Below are 17,446 nucleotides of genomic sequence, written 5' to 3' on the forward strand. Positions count from 1 at the left end.
GGTAAGGAGATATGAGCAAGGGATCTTGCATGTTCCTTCAGCTAGGTACACTGAGCTTTGCTGGCCTTTGATTCTCTGGCTTAATAGTTTGGAAGAAGGGCAAGGTGTCTGGCATATCCAGTTATTGGCAGGCTCTTATGTAAATAACTACTGCACAGATGTGACTCTGGACAGTCTGGTTCACTAAAGAATACCTTGTGATAGGGTGCATTAGGATACCTAATGAATTTGGGAATTAAATGGGATTAAGAGAAAGCTAAGGGCCATTCCAAATCCTCTGTAGAGTTCTGGGAATCCAAGTCTTCTGCTGTGTCCTGATTAATGAGCACTATTCTGTGGGAAGTGGCTTAACGATTCAAAGGGTGACTGTATTACTTTGAATGTCCGCTGGTGGAAGAAAGTGGAAGAAAGCCTATCTGATGGCTGGAGGTGTAGTGCTGAGGTGATGTGAGATGCTGATGCCATTTTCATGGATGTAAACCCATCGCTATTTTTGAATAAAGAATTATTCTCTGCTGTGGCCTCAGAGGGTTGTCATTTGCATTGGGCTGGTGAAATGATTCAGTTGTGCGTTTAGCTGGCTCTGCTCAGTGTTATCACATGATCATCTGGTAGTCCTGGTAGCAATTTCCCATTTAATCTCTCCTAGTAAAGCGATACCATTCCATGAATTGGACTGAATGTACAATGGGCTGGCTGCCTTACTGCTTGTACTGTCTTGGAGGGGTCTGCCAGTAAGGATGGGGAGATCCCAGGGTCTGGCACATGATTGTTTTGGGGTGTGGATTTAGGCTGCTCTGAGAAGAATGCTCGGAGGGTAGTGTTGGCCTCTTGCAAGGTGGGCTGGCCTGGAGGTGTTTTGCCTGGGGGCATCCCCATGGGACACTCTGAGGTTGCACTGGTGTGAAGCTTGTGCGAACAGAGAAGGAATTAGAGCCAAAGAGCACTACTTGGACACTATTGGGGAAGAGGCAGCTTCAGTGTATTACCTTACTGTTTAAAAAGATAGCATATATACTTGGTAATAAAAAGTCATATTTATTCTGAGAGCATTGTACAAACAATTTTAATGGATTTACTTCCAAGTAGGGTGTCATGAAACAGCAAAAAAAGGGAAAATTAGGTCCGTTCTTAGAGGGCCCAGTCCATGAAAATATCCCTAAATTTGTCATTGTACCTCCCTGACTTTCAAAGATGAAGAAGATTTGAGCACCTCTGGTGAAAACACTCAACAAGGAGGGCGGAAGCTATACAGTACACACACTGGTTTTGCATTTAGAGAACTGAGAATTGAGAAAATAGAATTATTTAAGTATATGGACATTTGTTCTTCTTTGAAAGTCTCTTTTTCATCTTTATGTTAAAATGTGTTGTAAATTTCCTGTTACAGAGTTTCTACATCAGTTGCTATTGCTATGTTGACTTTCATTATATGTTTTAAACCCTTTTCATGCTGACAAGTGTGTGATTCCAGTTCTATGTCAGTTTGTCAGCACTTTTTTAGTTCTTTATAAATGCAAGACTTCGTCCAGGTGCCTTATTTTGGCAAAGGAATTATTCTTTATCCTCTGAGATGGAACTGGCTGCTTATATAATCAAATATTTCTTGTATCCAACTAAACTTTTAAGGTTGCAAGTGTGCATTTTCAGTGGAGACAATATTAAAAAGGAGTTTACTTTAATAACTCTGGTAGGAAGGGACTTAAATGTGTCACCCTGCCTGACCTCAGAGGGTGTATTTGTCACCCAACTCGGGCCCAGAGATGTTCAGTCCCTTCGTTGCCTCCCCAGCAGTTACGCTATGTACTGGTTCCCTAATTTTTAGTGTGTATTAGAGAGCACTTCAGAGCTGGAAAGTCAGTTGGATCCTACTCAGCATGGTGAAGTGACATGAGGACAGAGTGGGCAGGTAGAACAGCTGGAAAGCTGGGTGGGGCACCATGCAGCTTCTGCCCAAGTTTGCCTCACATCTGGTTCCCTTTGCTATCTACAAATGTCTCTGCTCTCTACACCGAGGTCAGACCCATTCAGACTGCCTTTTGTTCCTCCACTCACCCATGCCCTGCCCTTCCCCCCAAATTGCAGGCTGAGAATACTGTCATAATATGATATTTTTGATTTAATTGAAATGAGAGTTTTCATATATGACTCAATATTGCATGCAGCAACTGTTTTTTATTTCCCTGTGTACATATTATACTCTATAAGAACATATGGTATTCATTTGTAGATGTGTCTCATAATGGGAAGTACAGCTGTCTAGCATGAGGAATTTGGTCCTGTAACTAAAAATCACAGAGAGCAATACTCAAGAGTGCATTAACATTGCTCTTGCTCTTCTGTACACTGTTTATGTACATATGGCAAGAGAAAATATGCATTTGTATTTATAGAAGCATCTGCATATGGACTGTGCCTTATTTCAGGCTTTCTGTTACATGCAAAGCATTGTATTTAATTTTCCTTGATTATTACTGGGATCTGTAATCATAGCTACTTAGTGTTACAAGTAAGTGCTATTTTTACCCTGTTTACACAAAGGAATATGTTTGAAGTTGAAGCTGGGGATATAACCTCTAGATACACAGGGAAAGTTAAAAGAGTTTTGAGTAAAAACGATATTGTTTTTACTTGAATTTTTTGCTGGCAGTTAACCCTCCACTCAAGTGTTTTGTTTGGGAATGCAGAGTAAGAGTTCTGGCTAACATTAGTGATGCAATAATTTAAAAAAGGCAATATGTTTTATATAACTGATTGATATCTTTCAAAATAGAGTGGTATTTTTTTTTAGAAAAATAATCATGGGGAACGTTATCAGCTGAAAAACCACAGGTGGCACCTATATGTTAACTTAGAAATTGGTATCTCTCATGTTTGTAAAATGCTAGTAAAGAAAGGGGTGTTGGTTAGGAAAGAAAACAAAGGATATTCCTAAATAATTTCTATGAAGAATTATCAACTAGATAATTTATAAATCTAAAAAAGGGCTTTTTTTTTTATTTACTACCAGTATTTAATATTGAAATCCCAGAATTCTTACAGTCCTTGTCTGCATCCTCTTTGATGAGTGTAATTTAAATTAGAGTTGGTAAGAGCTCTTTTGGTCTTCTGTTTCTTTTTTGCTCATTTTACTAGTAGCAGATTTCACTTTCTGACCAATCTTGAACATTTCCTCTTGCCACCTTAATATATGAACAGCCAGTTCTGATGAACTGGCTGCCTACATACCCACACAGAAAGGAGACTGCTTACACCAAAAAGAATCATATCTAAGAGTTAAAGAATAAAAAATCATTTGTGATCAACTAATAATAAAATACATATGAGTTTTTTAGGTTTTATTTTTCTTTTTGAACAGTTGTTTCTGTTAAATGAAACAACTCAGTATTTAATTTGCATGTTTTGTTTACTTTTTCTTAATTTCAGGTATTCATTTCTTGTCTGTTTTCCCCGTTGTTTGGTTTGTATTGTGTTCTCTTTGTTTTCTCCTTTCCTGGAACAAACCAAGACCTCTTTCAAATCCTTCCAATTGAAGTTTTGGTTTTGTATTCACATCCTGATGCTCAGACCTTGTGGACAGGTAGCACCATACTGAACTTGGTAGGCTAGCTTCCAAACTTGCACACAAACATATTGTATATTCAGATTGGTAGCTGTATATCTATATATTTAATTTGTAAGTGAAGGGACATACCTATGCATACAAGTACCAGTAAAGCTTTGCAGGAGCCTTGTTTGAGAAAATGGACATTTTTATATCTTTTCTGGTGATGTTGAGAAAACAGAGATGGTGTCAAAGGGGGAGTGGGAAGGAAATAATCTGTAATCCAGAGCTACTTTCTGCTTGCTTGGTTGCCTACCAATATTTAAAAACTACCAGAAAAATGAGGAGGGAGGTAATATATTAGTGTAATTCTGTTTTATTTAGTGGGTTCCTTGCTTGGTTATAGGGCACTAAATTTTGGAAGTACTCATTAGCATGGCTCATTATAGAGAGTACTGCAGACAGTTCAGCTGTTGCACCCCAGGAACAGGAATTTCCCGGGAATATTTGCTTAGAAGAGGGAATTTGGTAGGAAAGGAGACGTTGCAAAGACGCACAGCTTTGGCAGTTGCCCTGGAGGGTAAAAAGTAAGAATTGTGACTGGGTACCCTTTTAAGTCTCTTTTCTTTTGCTGAGGTGACAGTGGACTCTTTGGCTGCCCCCTTTGTGTGGTGAGACTGTGGGGATGGGTTGTGAAGGAAACAACTGGATCAGGGCAGATCTGCATTGCCCTCTGCCTCTGCCATGGCACGCTCTGCCTGAATCCTACTAGAGGAATTCCTCAAAGCAGCTTTGCCTTGTGCACAGGCATATGCACCATTATTACCTTGGCTTCTCTGACAGTAGGTGAAATTCTAGTGACCACTTTTGAAGCTGGTTGCAAACACCTCCTTGCTTATGCTAAGCATAAACTAAACCCAGATGGTCGATCTCTTGCAGCATCCTTGAGGTCTCCCTCTCTCCTATTCCCTTGCCTTTAAGCATCTCTGATGCTTTGCTTCTGAATAGACCTGTATGCCTCAGAATACTTGAGTACTGGCCCACCTTGCACATGCTGGTCTTCTCAGCCCTTTTTGTTTTTGCCTCTCCCTTTCTTGTCCAGCTCCTGTGATATCACTTTTATCTGCTCTGTCTTACTGAGAATTTGTTGGTGGTTTGTTTGGACAATAAAAACATTTTCCTTACAAAACGTCTTTAGATTCCTGCATAGATTTCCTTGCCTGCTGTTTGGGAATGCTCGTACAAATTCATTTACAATTTATTCTGAGTGTAAGGATTATATTGTAATAAATTGACTATGAATGTGTGCCAGTTTCCTTCAAGCATAAACAAAATTACTGAATTGTGCTGTAAGCCTTATTTTTGCAAGTAACAGGGTTATAGGCCTAACTAATAGGTCCTTTAGCATGGTAAGAACTAATGATTTTAGAGAGCTAATTGCTTTTAAAGACACAAAAGTGACTTGAGCACCATTTCATGGCTGTAACTGTACTTTACTAGATGGTCTTGGTATTTGCCAGGATAGTTAAATCGGGCTTTGTTGCCATGCTTATTTTTTCCAGTGTGAAAAGAAAAATAAATTATTTAAATCTTTCCTCTCTATGCCTCTCAATAATGGAATTACAAATACTGTATCTGTTTCACTTCCTGGTTTATTCTCTTTGATATTTGTGGAGCCTGAAGTGATCTCAGACAGGCTTTATTCTCTTCTCTGGGAGAAGATTAGTTCCAGTGGTTCTCTTAGAAGATTACAAAAAAAGTGTACTTTTGAAATGTGTATTATATGCTTGAGTATTTTCCCAATAAGTAGCACGAGAGTGCTTACAGAAAACATATTTCCCATAGACTTTTGTCACTGATATGAAGTAGAGAATGAAAGAATCAAAACTGCAAAGGAAAACATCTGTGCCCATGTGAAGCCAGGTGATGTAGGAGGCATTTGGAAGCAATGAGAAAGGTCGATCGACTGATCATGGGACAGAGCCAAAAAAGTGACAAAGGAGATTCAAGTGAGGCCCTTCCTTTCCTTATTTTCCTAGCTGTAGGCATTTTTTTTTAAACTATAGCTTTAAACAAAATTAGGCTTGAACATACTGGAGTTTGGAAATTGCCTTGTGTTTTTCGTTCAGTGGTACTTGAGGTTCTGTAAGCTTTTCCGGTTCTTCCAAAGGTCTGCACAACTTGCAAACCTGTTCCTGACATGTTGCCACTTTTGTGATTTTACCTGTACAGGCCACCCACATTCCCTTGTCCCCTTGTTTTCTTCTCTGGTGGATTTTGCTCTCTCAGGAATAGCTGTTTCTCTTTCTGGAGTGTTAGATTTTGAACAGCAGTTGATGCGTATGGGCAAAAAAATAACATTGTGAATTCAAAGCCTTTGAGACTCTTCATTCAGATGGTATGAAAGTTTAGCTAAATTGTGATAATTTTATTGCAAGTCTGATAATATGTTTTGTGGTGATGTTTTGGAATTCTAAAAAACTTCCAAATCTGAGTCCATGAGACTTACCTTTTACTAAAAGAAATAAGCAGGCTTTTGTATTGTATGGTTGGAGAATAAAGCTAAAAGCATGCATTGAGTCGAACAGCTTGGATGCTGGAATGCAGCAGTCCCCCCACAAATGAGGAAACAAAACTGCTGTAATCATTTTGTGGTGGATGAACTTTATGGCTGCAGATGTCAATCCTGAATTCTTTCTCACTTTGTGTGGAGTGGAACAAGGTCATGTTTTTCCTGGAACAGCCTGGGATGGCATATCAAATAACTCTTTTGGCAACCATTCATATATGTATATGTTACAGTTCTAATGCCTCTTTTGATAATAAATCATTTCACATCATCAATTATACACAGGGGGCCAGTGATCTATATCCTCATTTAAGATAGGGTGTGTGTATGTCTGTGTACCATAATTATAAAGTATCTAACCAGAAATAGAAAATAGGTAGTGTCTAAATGGCTGTGTAGGAGCATCAGGTCCTACTAAAGGAAATGTCATGAAATATTTTAATCTTCTTAGAAGTGTTGCATATAGTTCAGGCAGATTTAGTTTTGGCATCGTATCTGGAATCTTCCATTTCTGGTATAGTGGATTAGAATATTAAGTGTAATAGCCTGTGTCATTGCCACAATTTCCTTCCTGTTTTCTTTAGTGACAGGCTAGGGTTGCAAAATCAGGAATGTGCACTAAAGTAGAAAAAATCTCATATAAATAATAATGAGGATGTGGCTGGAAACAGTACAGTGTATATATATACTTCTTATAGTCTGGCAACCTTAACTTTGGCCTGTTTTCTGCTTGTTATTTATGGAGGGATTTAAAATGCCAGTTGGTGTGGTTTCTGGCTTTTTTTGTTTGTTTGTTTTGTTGGGTTTTGGTTTTCTCTGTTGTCTTTTTTGTTGTTGTTTTGTTTGTTGGGTGTTTTGTTTTGCTTTGCTTTGTTTTGTTTGGGGTGGTTTTTTTGGCTTTTTTTTTGTTTGTTTCATTGTTTGGGGTTTTTTTCGTTAATCTCCAGAGCAGTTTTGAGCAGGTATTAACAGCAGCTGATGGAATTTAAAAAAAATTCCTAAGAGACCTGATTCTCTTTGCTCAGCCTTTTTTGTGCTCATTTAGAAAGTGAGTACTGTTTTATACCCTCTCTGCAATCACTTTGTACTCTTTGGAAAGAGAACAGAACTTTGCCTCAGTTTCTACTTCTTTGGCTTTTTGTTGGAGCTTAATGGGGATTTGGGCAAGTTTGATTGCAGTTGATGTTCAGAATGTTCCATAAGGTCACAGAGTAGCCAAAATAAAACGATTTAATTATGGAGAGAAGGAGTGCTAAGTGTCAGTTCACCAAAAATACTGGAAATTATGTTACGTCTTTACTGTTACCTTTACATGTCCTGTATGATTGTCTTGAAAAGACACAGTCACTCATGGAAGGAGTAAATGACACAAAAGGTAGAAAACAGAGAGTTCAGTTGTTGCAATGAGTGACAGGTTTTAGGAGCTAGAATGAAAAGCAGCAATACAAGCCCACACTGAAGGTTCTCTAATGCCTTCTGAAAGTTATGAAGCATTTTAAAAGGAGTGAGAAATATTTTTGCGTTGTTCTGGATACCAAATGTCCAGACTTGTATCTTCGTATTGCTCAAGGATTACATGCTGCTTATGAAAGGTTGTGATACTGGCTTTTGTTTGATGGGAGGATTTAACTATCAGTGAAATAGAAAGAATCTTTTTAATATGTTAAGCCTTGTAAAAAGTTGAAGATGTTTCCATTTAAAAAAATTAATTTATCTTCATTTAGGTAGTGTCACTACTCTGTGGCTTTATGCAAAATTCAGTTATTTTAAGACAACCTGCTTTGATGGGCATATCAATTCCAATTTGATCTTTTTTTTTTTTTTTTAACAGAAGACTTTGAAAAATGCTCAAAACTTCACTGCAAAATCCTGGATGTTGTGTGAAGGGGTGGTGTGACAAAAATTTCTCAAACATCAGGTTGAAACCATTACTATAAGTGATTTGGTAATAAAAATTCCTGATTTAACACAGGCTTAGAATCAAGGCCTTGCATTATCTTTGGGATACAGCTTTGCCTACAAACCGTGAAAAATCAGGATGCCCTTCTGGTAGACACCACGGCTATAGGAAGGTCTGGCAATTGCTTCCCAGGCCAGTGTCCCAGCCAGGAATGGGAAGCTGAAGCCAGGCAACTGCTGTAGCCATTAGATTAGAGCTTTCTTGATTAATTCAGTTAAGAAGTTTTTGCACCTTGCAGTGCTGGTTGGCTTCTTGAAAGAAGGGGAGGGATAGGGGGAGCTTTGGGTTTCGTAGCTTTACTTATTCCCACACTTCTTGTAGCTCAGCATTCAGGATGAGAAGTGGGACAGGAGACCACACTGTTTCCCTGTTCTTATCTGTTTAGTTGTTTTGATTTAAAAGGACTTAGGAGGTCCTGTATTTATATTTGAGATCACAACATCTCGTTAATGCGATTGCTTGGTAAATAGTTTTCCAAATGAGCCACTGTACTCATAGGCATTTTTTCGTTGTTTCAGTCTAGCTAACCTTTGTACAAACTTAAAATTACTTACACAGATTACTGTATTTGTAACTTCTATGTCAAGAAGACAATTCTACTTTGAGAGTGCTACTCTATGGCCACAGTGCTGGAGCCTATCACAAACCCTCAACAGCAGAGCTTCCTTTTATCTACCTTGCAGTATGCTATGGGGTCAGATCTCAATCTTTAACACTCAGTGGTCCAGTGGTGAAAGACTGCAGAGATCTGAGAATTATTCTTGTTTCTGTCACTGATTTACACCATGAGCTTGAACAACATGCTTCACCTCCCTGAGCCAAGTACTCACCCCTTTTTTCCCTCTTCTCACAGTCTTGTTTATGAGATTAACACATCTAACCACGTGTTGGTATCGTGCCCGGAATCAATGAGCCTCAGTATCACCTGAGGTATGGCTGCAATAATACTGCTCATAGCTTTTATGTAAATGACCAAACTTAGACTACCTTTGGGAGCAATGACTCCTTTGCATAGGCATTTCAGAAGTTGCTGCTGTAGTGCAGCTATAGTCAGATGTATTTTTGTCATTTTATATAACTCTGGAAGTAAAGTGCTAGTTTATTGGAGAACTGTAGAGTGCATCCAAAGGGGCAGCAGTGCTCAAGACATTGACTGTACAGGAATTCCAATAGCAATGGTTAATGGCTAGGATTTAAAGAAGCCTCTAAGGCCAAACATTATATTTTCAATGTACAGCTTAACGATGTGTAATAGTTCAGTTTGACAAGTAATTATCTCACTTAATGTTGTGGTTTAACCCCAGCCAGCAAACAAGTATTATCACACAACCACTCCCCACCAGCATCATGGGAGAGAGAATCAGAAGGGTAAAGGCTAGAAAACTCATGGGTTGAGATTAAGACAGTTCAATGGGGAAAGAAAAAGCTGTGCATGCAAGCAAAGCAAAACAAGAAATTAATTCACTGCTTCCCATGAACAAGCAGGTGTTCAGCCATCTCCAGGAGAGCAGAGCTCCATCACATGTAAGGGTTGGGAAGGGTTTGGGAAGAAAAACACTATCATTCCAAACATCTCCCACTTCTTCCTTCTTTCCCCTCTTTATATACTGAACATGATTTCATGATATGGAATATTCCATGTATCATGGATATTCCATGGATCACTTGGGGTTGGCTGTCCTGGCTGTGTCTCCTTCCAACTTCCCATCCACCCATCCTCATCACTGTAGCAGTATGAAAAGCAGAAAAGGCCATAACAAAATAAAAATAACAAAATATCAATAACAGAACCATTTCTATATTCTCAGTCCTGTGTTCAGCACAAATCCAGAACACAGCCTCATCCTAGCCACTGTGAAGAAAATTAACTCTACCCCAAACCCAGCACACTTGCTGATGCAATGCATTTTCTGTACTGTTCTCAGTGTTGGAAATCAGCTGAAGCAAATGTTTGGAGAACTCTTAGTCTTGTAGAACATTGAATTAAAGACAATGTTTAAAACTCACATACATTTTGTTTGGCAGCTGTGGAAAAAGGACCATATTTGTTTAGCACCAAAGAGTTTAATCTGAATTGAAGATAGACCCAGTAATTAAGCAGATGGTCTCTTCCCTTGTTGCACTTATGACACGTTTTATAGGTGTGAAAGTTTTTATTCAGGAAAGATCCAGGCTTGAATTTTGAATTCCAAGATTTACCAAAAGTGAGTAGAAAAAAGGACCCTGTACAGAAATTCCTAAATTGTAGGCTGAAAAGGTGTTTCCCACTCCCCCATTTCACTTGCGTTTCATCCATTGTTGCATTTGTTTTAAAAGAAGAAGATAACAGATTTTAGAAACTGGTGTCTTTTTGCTTTAGCTCGTACAGTATTTAATAGCTGGACTTTGTCCTTTCCTAGAGTCGATGTGCTCTTCCGCAATAATCCTGCTAGAGGAACTGCACATCTCTTTCAGCAGTGTTAATCTTTTATGTTTGACTCAACAGTGTATTTATGTTCCTTAGTTTTTATGACCATAAATGCCCTTGCATTTAGTATTTCTTTATCTATATGCATACCCATATGTATAGTATATAAGAATACCATAAAATTGCAGTATAATTATAATATACAATTACAATGTTTGTATAGTGCTGTAGAAAGGTCCAAAATTATTACCTAGCACTACAAAAATGACAAATATTATATTTTTTCTCATCACTCATTGTTTTAGAACACAACATGGTCCTTCATTCTTAAGTGAGAAAAAGGGAAGTAAGGGCAAAATTAGCTTTCTGCAATTAATCTGAAATGAGAGTGGAAGTGCACTTTACTGATTAATCTCTAACTGTTGTAGTTTACGCGACAAATATCAGTTATGAACTGCTAAAAAGGCACTGAAACAGACAGGGAGATTTAGACTTCACAGGAAAGAAATTAGGAATAAAGACAACTGAACTATTATAAAACGACTATTGTTGAAATCAAAATTGGGTTAACAGAGCCTGAAAAAACAGCATTTTTGTTACGGTGTAAAATAGTGATTAATGTAAAGAGTCATATTTACTTAGAGGCTGAGAGGGGACACAGTTGTTCACAAAAGTAAATGCTGAAGAAAACATTTTCACACAGTTCTTCTCCCTTAATTACTTGACACAGTAATAAGCAAATCAGTACTTAGTGAAATAACCCAAATCTGGTTTCTTTCCTTGTAAATGTGACGAATGGTGTTCATTACAAGAATTGTTTTTAATGGCCCCCCTCTGGAAGAGCTGGAGTGTTTTCGTGTCCCATCCTTGATGTTTCTAATACATAAATGCATGTCTGGTGGGTGGGACAAGAAGATTAAGTCTGGTGAGAAACTGCAGTAACTATACCGAAGAATGAGTTTTATACCTGGGGGCTCAGTTTTGTACTGAGATAAATAGGCAAAAGTCTCATTGGCTGTGAAGGGCATGTGTCTGAGTATGAGAGGTTAGAACTAACTGTGTCATTTGCAAGTGAGAGTGTTGCACTGCTCCCTCTAAAGCTATTTGAAGAGTAAACTATTTACTAATGATTGGGAATAGATGTTAATAAGATTTTAATAGCGTTTGAGAGTGTTATAAATGAAGACCTTAATGGAAGTATGAGTTTTCCGGAGGGAAAGAAACTGCTGGTGAGTAAACTTACTGTTTAGTAATCTGAAATGCTTGAAAATTACTTCAAGTGACTGTGTATGTTAACAGTACCCTACATTTTCTGTATGAAGAAAAGAGATCTCCTTTAAGATACTTGTGAAAAGCAGCTACTTTTTTCACATTTTAAATAGACAAAGTGGATGCTTGATAACAATGTACTGGAGAAGTAACCTATTTTCTGCAACTGCGGTAATAGTTTTTTTTTTTGTAATGAGCTGTATTTATTTCCTACTGATAGTTTTTTGGATAGCAGTCTTCTACAAAACTTTAATGCTTGTAACGTGAGGCATTTGAAATACTTCAAAAAAGTTTTTTATTAATCTATAAATGTAGATTAATTATTTTAAAAAATATATCTCTTGTCCAGATTCCTTATAATATTATTACTAAGAGTGATCGCTTTTCCCTTGCTCCTCTCTGTTCTTCTTGGCCTTAACGTGCTTCCACCTGTGCATTTTTATTGTGTAATATGCAATTAGTGCTTACTAAGCATAAGTTTGGAGAAGGATTGAATTTAGTGGAAGGCCACAGCAGAAACCCCATGTTCTTGCTGTTGTCAACAGATATCTGAAAATAAAAATCTTAATTGGCAACCTATTTTTCCATATACTGTGAATTTTTAAAATTATTTTTGTTTTCTCATCTACACCAAGCCTATGGTATCAAGACTGTCCTCATTATCCTCAAAAGGTCTGTTTTGTTTCTGCCTCTGTGCACAGGAAGGAGTTCATAGTAGAGACAGAGATGAAGATGCCAGGAGCCACTGCTGTGCAGATTATGCACCAAATACTGCTTCACCGATGTCTTTCCCTGGTGGAGTATGCAAGGCAAGAAACCTTGAACCAAGTGAAGCGAAAATAAGATCTGATGTGCTCTGAGAGCTAGAGCTTTAGCAGTTGTTTTCTCTCAACCAGAGCCTCTCTCTGTCCTAGCCCACAAAAATATGAAGTGTGGCTGTGGACAAATGCAGATGGCTTTGAAAGGGTTTGCAGTCCAAACCATAACTGGTGATAGGGATTGACTGAGTCTGATGAGAGAAGACAAGGAATCAAGGAATTTGTGAGTGGAGCGGGGGTGGTGTGTCACTTGGCTCCTGAGGAGCCCAAACGCTGCTGGGGTTGGGGTTGGCAGCTGAGAATGGGCCTAAAACAACACGTTGAAGGAGAGATTTAAAGATTCACAGCAGAGTGGTGGAGGTTTTGTGTGAATATTTCTTGTCAGGATCCTTTGGTCATTCATGTCCTTCTGTCTCTGAGGGCTTTCATGACAAGAAGTGGTGTTACTGCCCGCCTACAATTGAGAGTTCCTGTATTGGTTCGTTAATGGCAGATGGAAAGGTCAGGCTGGGAGGAGCCTGACGAGAGAAACCGCTTACCTTTGGTGGAGTAGAGCAGCCCTGTGACCCTGTGACCAGAGACTGAAGGGCAGGGCGCTGTCTCTGAGAGTTAATGCAGCGTTTGTGATGCACAGCAAATGCTCGCAGGACCCTGAAAATGGCCTTGAGTGCTCTTTGTGAGTGTCAGCTGTGAATTTTGGGACACAGGCTTCTCTTCTCAGAAACAGGACTTAGTCTGGGGAAGGTGACAAGCTGGCTTCTATAGAGGGATCAGAGGAGCTCTGCCTTCAGCATGGCGCAGAGCCCTTGACATGCTGCAGTGTATCCCAGCTCAGCCTGCCAGAATCCCCCAAAGTGCATGCTTTTAACTTATCCACTCTGTTAGTTTTATTTTTTGCATTGTGTGCTATGATGGTTAAATTTCAGCTGAGGTGGGTCAGCGAGAGCAGGTTGTTCCAAAGGTAAAAGGCCATGCAAGAGTTGCCTTGCAGCTCCAGAGGGTTAAACTAAGTGACAATAAACTGAAATCTCACCTCCCTTAGGCAGCAGTTCAAGTGTCCAGAGTCTGTGAGAGAGACTCAGTCTGCTCTGAGCACCTCCAGCTGAAGAAGGTAGGAGGCCTGGGCAAGGGTTGGGAAGTCTGACCTGCTTTGGCCGCACTCAGTGCTCATGTTGCCTGGTGGGGACGCTTCTGCTGTGTCTCCATGAACATCTTTCTGCAGTGATTAGTGTTGGATTCACAAGCAGCACATGTCATGCGTGGCACACACCTGTCAGGAGAGGTTAAAGAACTGAGGTAGAGATATTGTATTTATTGGGTAACATGTACTACTACCATGATGGTGTTATTGCCATTAATGCAGAAGCTAAACACTCCTTTATGTTTTTTTTTCCGCCGGGCTTTCAAGTAAAGGCAGGTTAAGGAATGGTGTTAAGGCGCGTATTATCTTGGTAATTAATTGTCATTTATTAACTTGCACTTGGGCAAAGAGGCAGGGCAGGTGGAAACTCAGTGTCCTTCCGTAAGGCTTTTTACCTTTAAAGGCAAAGTCCATATGGTCAGGATTTCTTATCAGAGAATCGAGCATGTGTGGTGTGAAAGGATTTGTGACTTGGACACACAAGGGGCTTATCTTCAGAGAGAAAGGTATGGCTTTTTTTACTTAGGAGCAGGTAACAAGCGTCAGTTGTCCTGAGATAAAATGCAAGGACGAGAGAGTTTTGTTTTAATACTATATGAACTCGCCAAGTCAGCCAAATGGGATGGCAGGACTTAATTTACTGCGGTTACACTCTGATAAATCCACAATGCTTGATCTTTGATATGTTTTTCTCTTGGAATAAGTGATACTTATTATTAAAGCCCAAACCATGCCTTCTTTTTTAGAATATGGAGATAAATTCAGACATAAAAGACTCTGAGGCTCTTCCTGAAATACTAAGAGCTTACTATCTTTTAATACAAGTAAAAATTTAATACAAGGAAGAACCAGTTACACTAGTAGAGTAACTTAGTTTAGAAAAAGATCACAGGAGATCATCACGTTCAATCTGACCTCCACTATAAGTAGAACCAACTCCAAAGTTAAATCAGGTTGCTACTCATGTAATGCACTGGTACACTGGATCAGTTTGTGGCTTTTGATTCGGTATATTTGACTGTAAGGGTGACCTGTAATTTCAGTGATATCATTAAAACCTTTGCCCTTTTTAAGATGAATTCCCTACTAGGTCAGTGGTCATTTTTGCCAATGACTTCATGAGGTCAAGATGAGACCTGGAGGTTTCAGCTTATTGGTTTTTTTTCTAGTTGCAGCTATACTTAAGATGAAAGATTCCTTTTGGAAGCCTTAGCAATATTCATTTGGTGGAGTGAATCAGAAACTAGTAACACCAAACTATAAAAATGGTAAGGTTTCAGTCAAAGAGGCAGCCAGATGGAAACAAATAGTTTCTGTGGCCCTTATTAAACATTCGGACTTGCCAGTTTACTTCACAAACTGTAATTGCAGTAATTCTACATTGTCCTTTCCCAGCTGTAATTAAGGTCATAGATACCAGAGTAAATATTAATAAAAGATAAAGGCAGAATAACAAAGGGAAACAGTAATTGTACTGTTAAGCTATAAGATTTTACTCAGGCAGAAAAACACTTTTGAAAAATTTTTTAAGCGGTGATAGGAAGATATGTACCATAAGGTTTGTGGAACTGACTGTTGTGAGTTGAATTAAAGATTTGGTAACCAGGATTACTAGACCTTGGATTCATTATTTCCTTTTTAAGACTGACTCCTCTGTCATTCTGGATTGGAAGATACATATAGCAGAAATATTAAATTAAAAATATATTCCAGATATTAAAAGTAATTTTTGATATCTTGGTTTGCTTGTTGATAGTGGTTTGCTTTGATACTTTGGCACAATTCATCACCAGTTGCCTTCACAGATATTAATATATCTTGTATCTTAAGATGCTAACCAAGAATTGCTTTTGGGTTTGTTTATAGCCGTCGATCTGGCCAGTATACAATGAACCATGACCATTCCAAGAAGATCCCCGATGGAGCGTCGTTTGACCGCTCGGGATCCCAGGACTCCTTGGATGAACTATCTATGGAGGACTACTGGAAAGAAGTTGAAAACATCCATGAAACCAGAGGAAATAACCATGAGGAAGGAGTAGCACTTGTAGTGAAAGAGCCAGATGGTAACGAAATCCATTCCTGTGAATGATCATCAGTTTGCTGATTTAGGAATTTCTCTTCAAGTCTTATTTCAAGAGATGGCACCCACTAAACACAAATCATAAAAAAGAGGTCATGAATATCCACTTTGAAAATTCTGTTGCCTCTGATGCATATCACCAGAAACAGGCAGTGCTCTGAAAGAGTTTTATTGGACATAAGTAAAAGGATGATTTTCCTTTGAATGGTATTTGCAGAATATCAGAAAGGTGCCTGTTCTTGCGAATCACAACAATTGAAGCTTTTTTTGCAGTTTACTGTTAAACTAACTCACTCTTTCACTCTTTGTGTATGTTGTTCGTTATTGTAGCTATTGTGGATAGAAACCCCACGCTTTAGAAGACAAGCCAATGATTAACCAGTTTAAGTTTAGTGAGTAACTTTCTACGCTTGTAACTGTTGTGATTGTTCAGTTGTATTATTTTGTTTCTCAGAAGCATCAATTATGGGCCACTCCTTAGGTCATGATCTTAGAGGTTGGGCAGTTTCTCTTTTCTTTTTTTTTTGTCTCTGACAAAAGAGGAGCAATGTCCTTAATTCCAGTCTTCTCTCAAAAATTACTTTTTAACAGAGCAGTATCTGTCTCTCTCCCATTCTTACAAGAGACTTACAGTCTCAGTAAATTAAAATGGTGAATTTTGCATTTTGATGTGGCCTCCACATGAGTGAGAAGAATGTGCTCCATGAGCTTTCAAAGGGATTTGCACTTCTGCCTCCTTAAGCATTTTGAAATGGCGCTGCTATTTACAAGTACTCTGAAGAGTGTAACAACGTGGCCCCTGGAGAAAGCAGCGAGGCTCCCAGCCCTTTTGCCCAGGGAGCAGGGCATCTGACAGAGCTGTGAAGCTTTCTCCAGAGAAGCAGAGCCCATTGTTCTGCAGTGCATGAGCCTCTTCTATTACCCCAGCTCACTGGTGTGGCTGTGCCTTTAGGCTCTACACCCCATTTCCTTTTTTTTTTTTTTTGCATAGCCTTCTTCCCCTTAGTTACTGCAGCTGACTCTGGCACGAAGCCCAGGTGAGTCAGCACAGTTGAGTTATAAGCTCAAGCATATGTTGCTATGCCCTGCACCTTGCCTAATGTGCAGCAGCTTGCTTAGATACAAGTACTCCTGAATGTGTGGGATGCTGCACCTGGATGCTGGGCCTGCTGAGGGGGGGGGGCATGCTTGAAACACGGCCATGCAAAGGCAAGGCAGGGGACAGATGAGATATACCTTGCTCACACCTGCTCTGAAGAATGGGTGTAGCCCTTCTTTCCAGCCCTGATAAAATCTGAAAGTTTTGTCAGAGGTTCAGGGTTTGGCTGCCCAGCCATAGCAAAATCCATACTTAAAATCTGTTGTCTGTTTTCTGAATGCTGTTAATATTCAGGTGCCCACTTGAATGTGCACTGGGCACAATGGGAAACTGCAGTCAGTGGTGAAGTAGACATGCCAGATTTGGAGTATTTTTAGATATCTGATAAATGGAAATGTTGCTTGAACATTGAGAGGGTTGCTGGCATTCAACACAACCTCAGCTGCTACTGACAGAACTTAGGGTTTTAAAGAAAATATCATTAGACAGATACGGGTTTCAGAATCAGAAGTTTTGCCATCAGTAACAGTATTCAATAGCTTTCTCATCTTTCTTG

The 17,446-nt window shown here is 39.2% G+C and overlaps 1 protein-coding gene across 3 annotated transcripts in view; it reads left to right on the top strand.

The window, feature by feature from the left end:
* The window catches only part of ARHGAP18 (Rho GTPase activating protein 18), a 95,098-nt gene that overhangs the window by 41,529 nt on the left and 36,123 nt on the right, over positions 1-17,446 (top strand). For 2 of the 3 annotated variants that reach the window (XM_027751965.2, XM_027751958.2), the window contains exon 2: positions 15,575-15,774. In XM_027751965.2, coding sequence (XP_027607766.2) covers positions 15,575-15,774 — 200 coding nt within the window. Of the gene's footprint in view, positions 1-15,574; positions 15,775-16,121; positions 16,184-17,446 lie in introns of those variants that run through there. The other variant, XM_027751974.2, reaches the window with a different exon arrangement.

This window comes from Pipra filicauda, unplaced genomic scaffold (assembly GCF_003945595.2).
Source record: "Pipra filicauda isolate LSUMZ 115617 unplaced genomic scaffold, ASM394559v2 scaffold23_size5868930_pilon, whole genome shotgun sequence".
Classification (NCBI taxonomy): Eukaryota; Metazoa; Chordata; class Aves; order Passeriformes; family Pipridae; genus Pipra; species Pipra filicauda.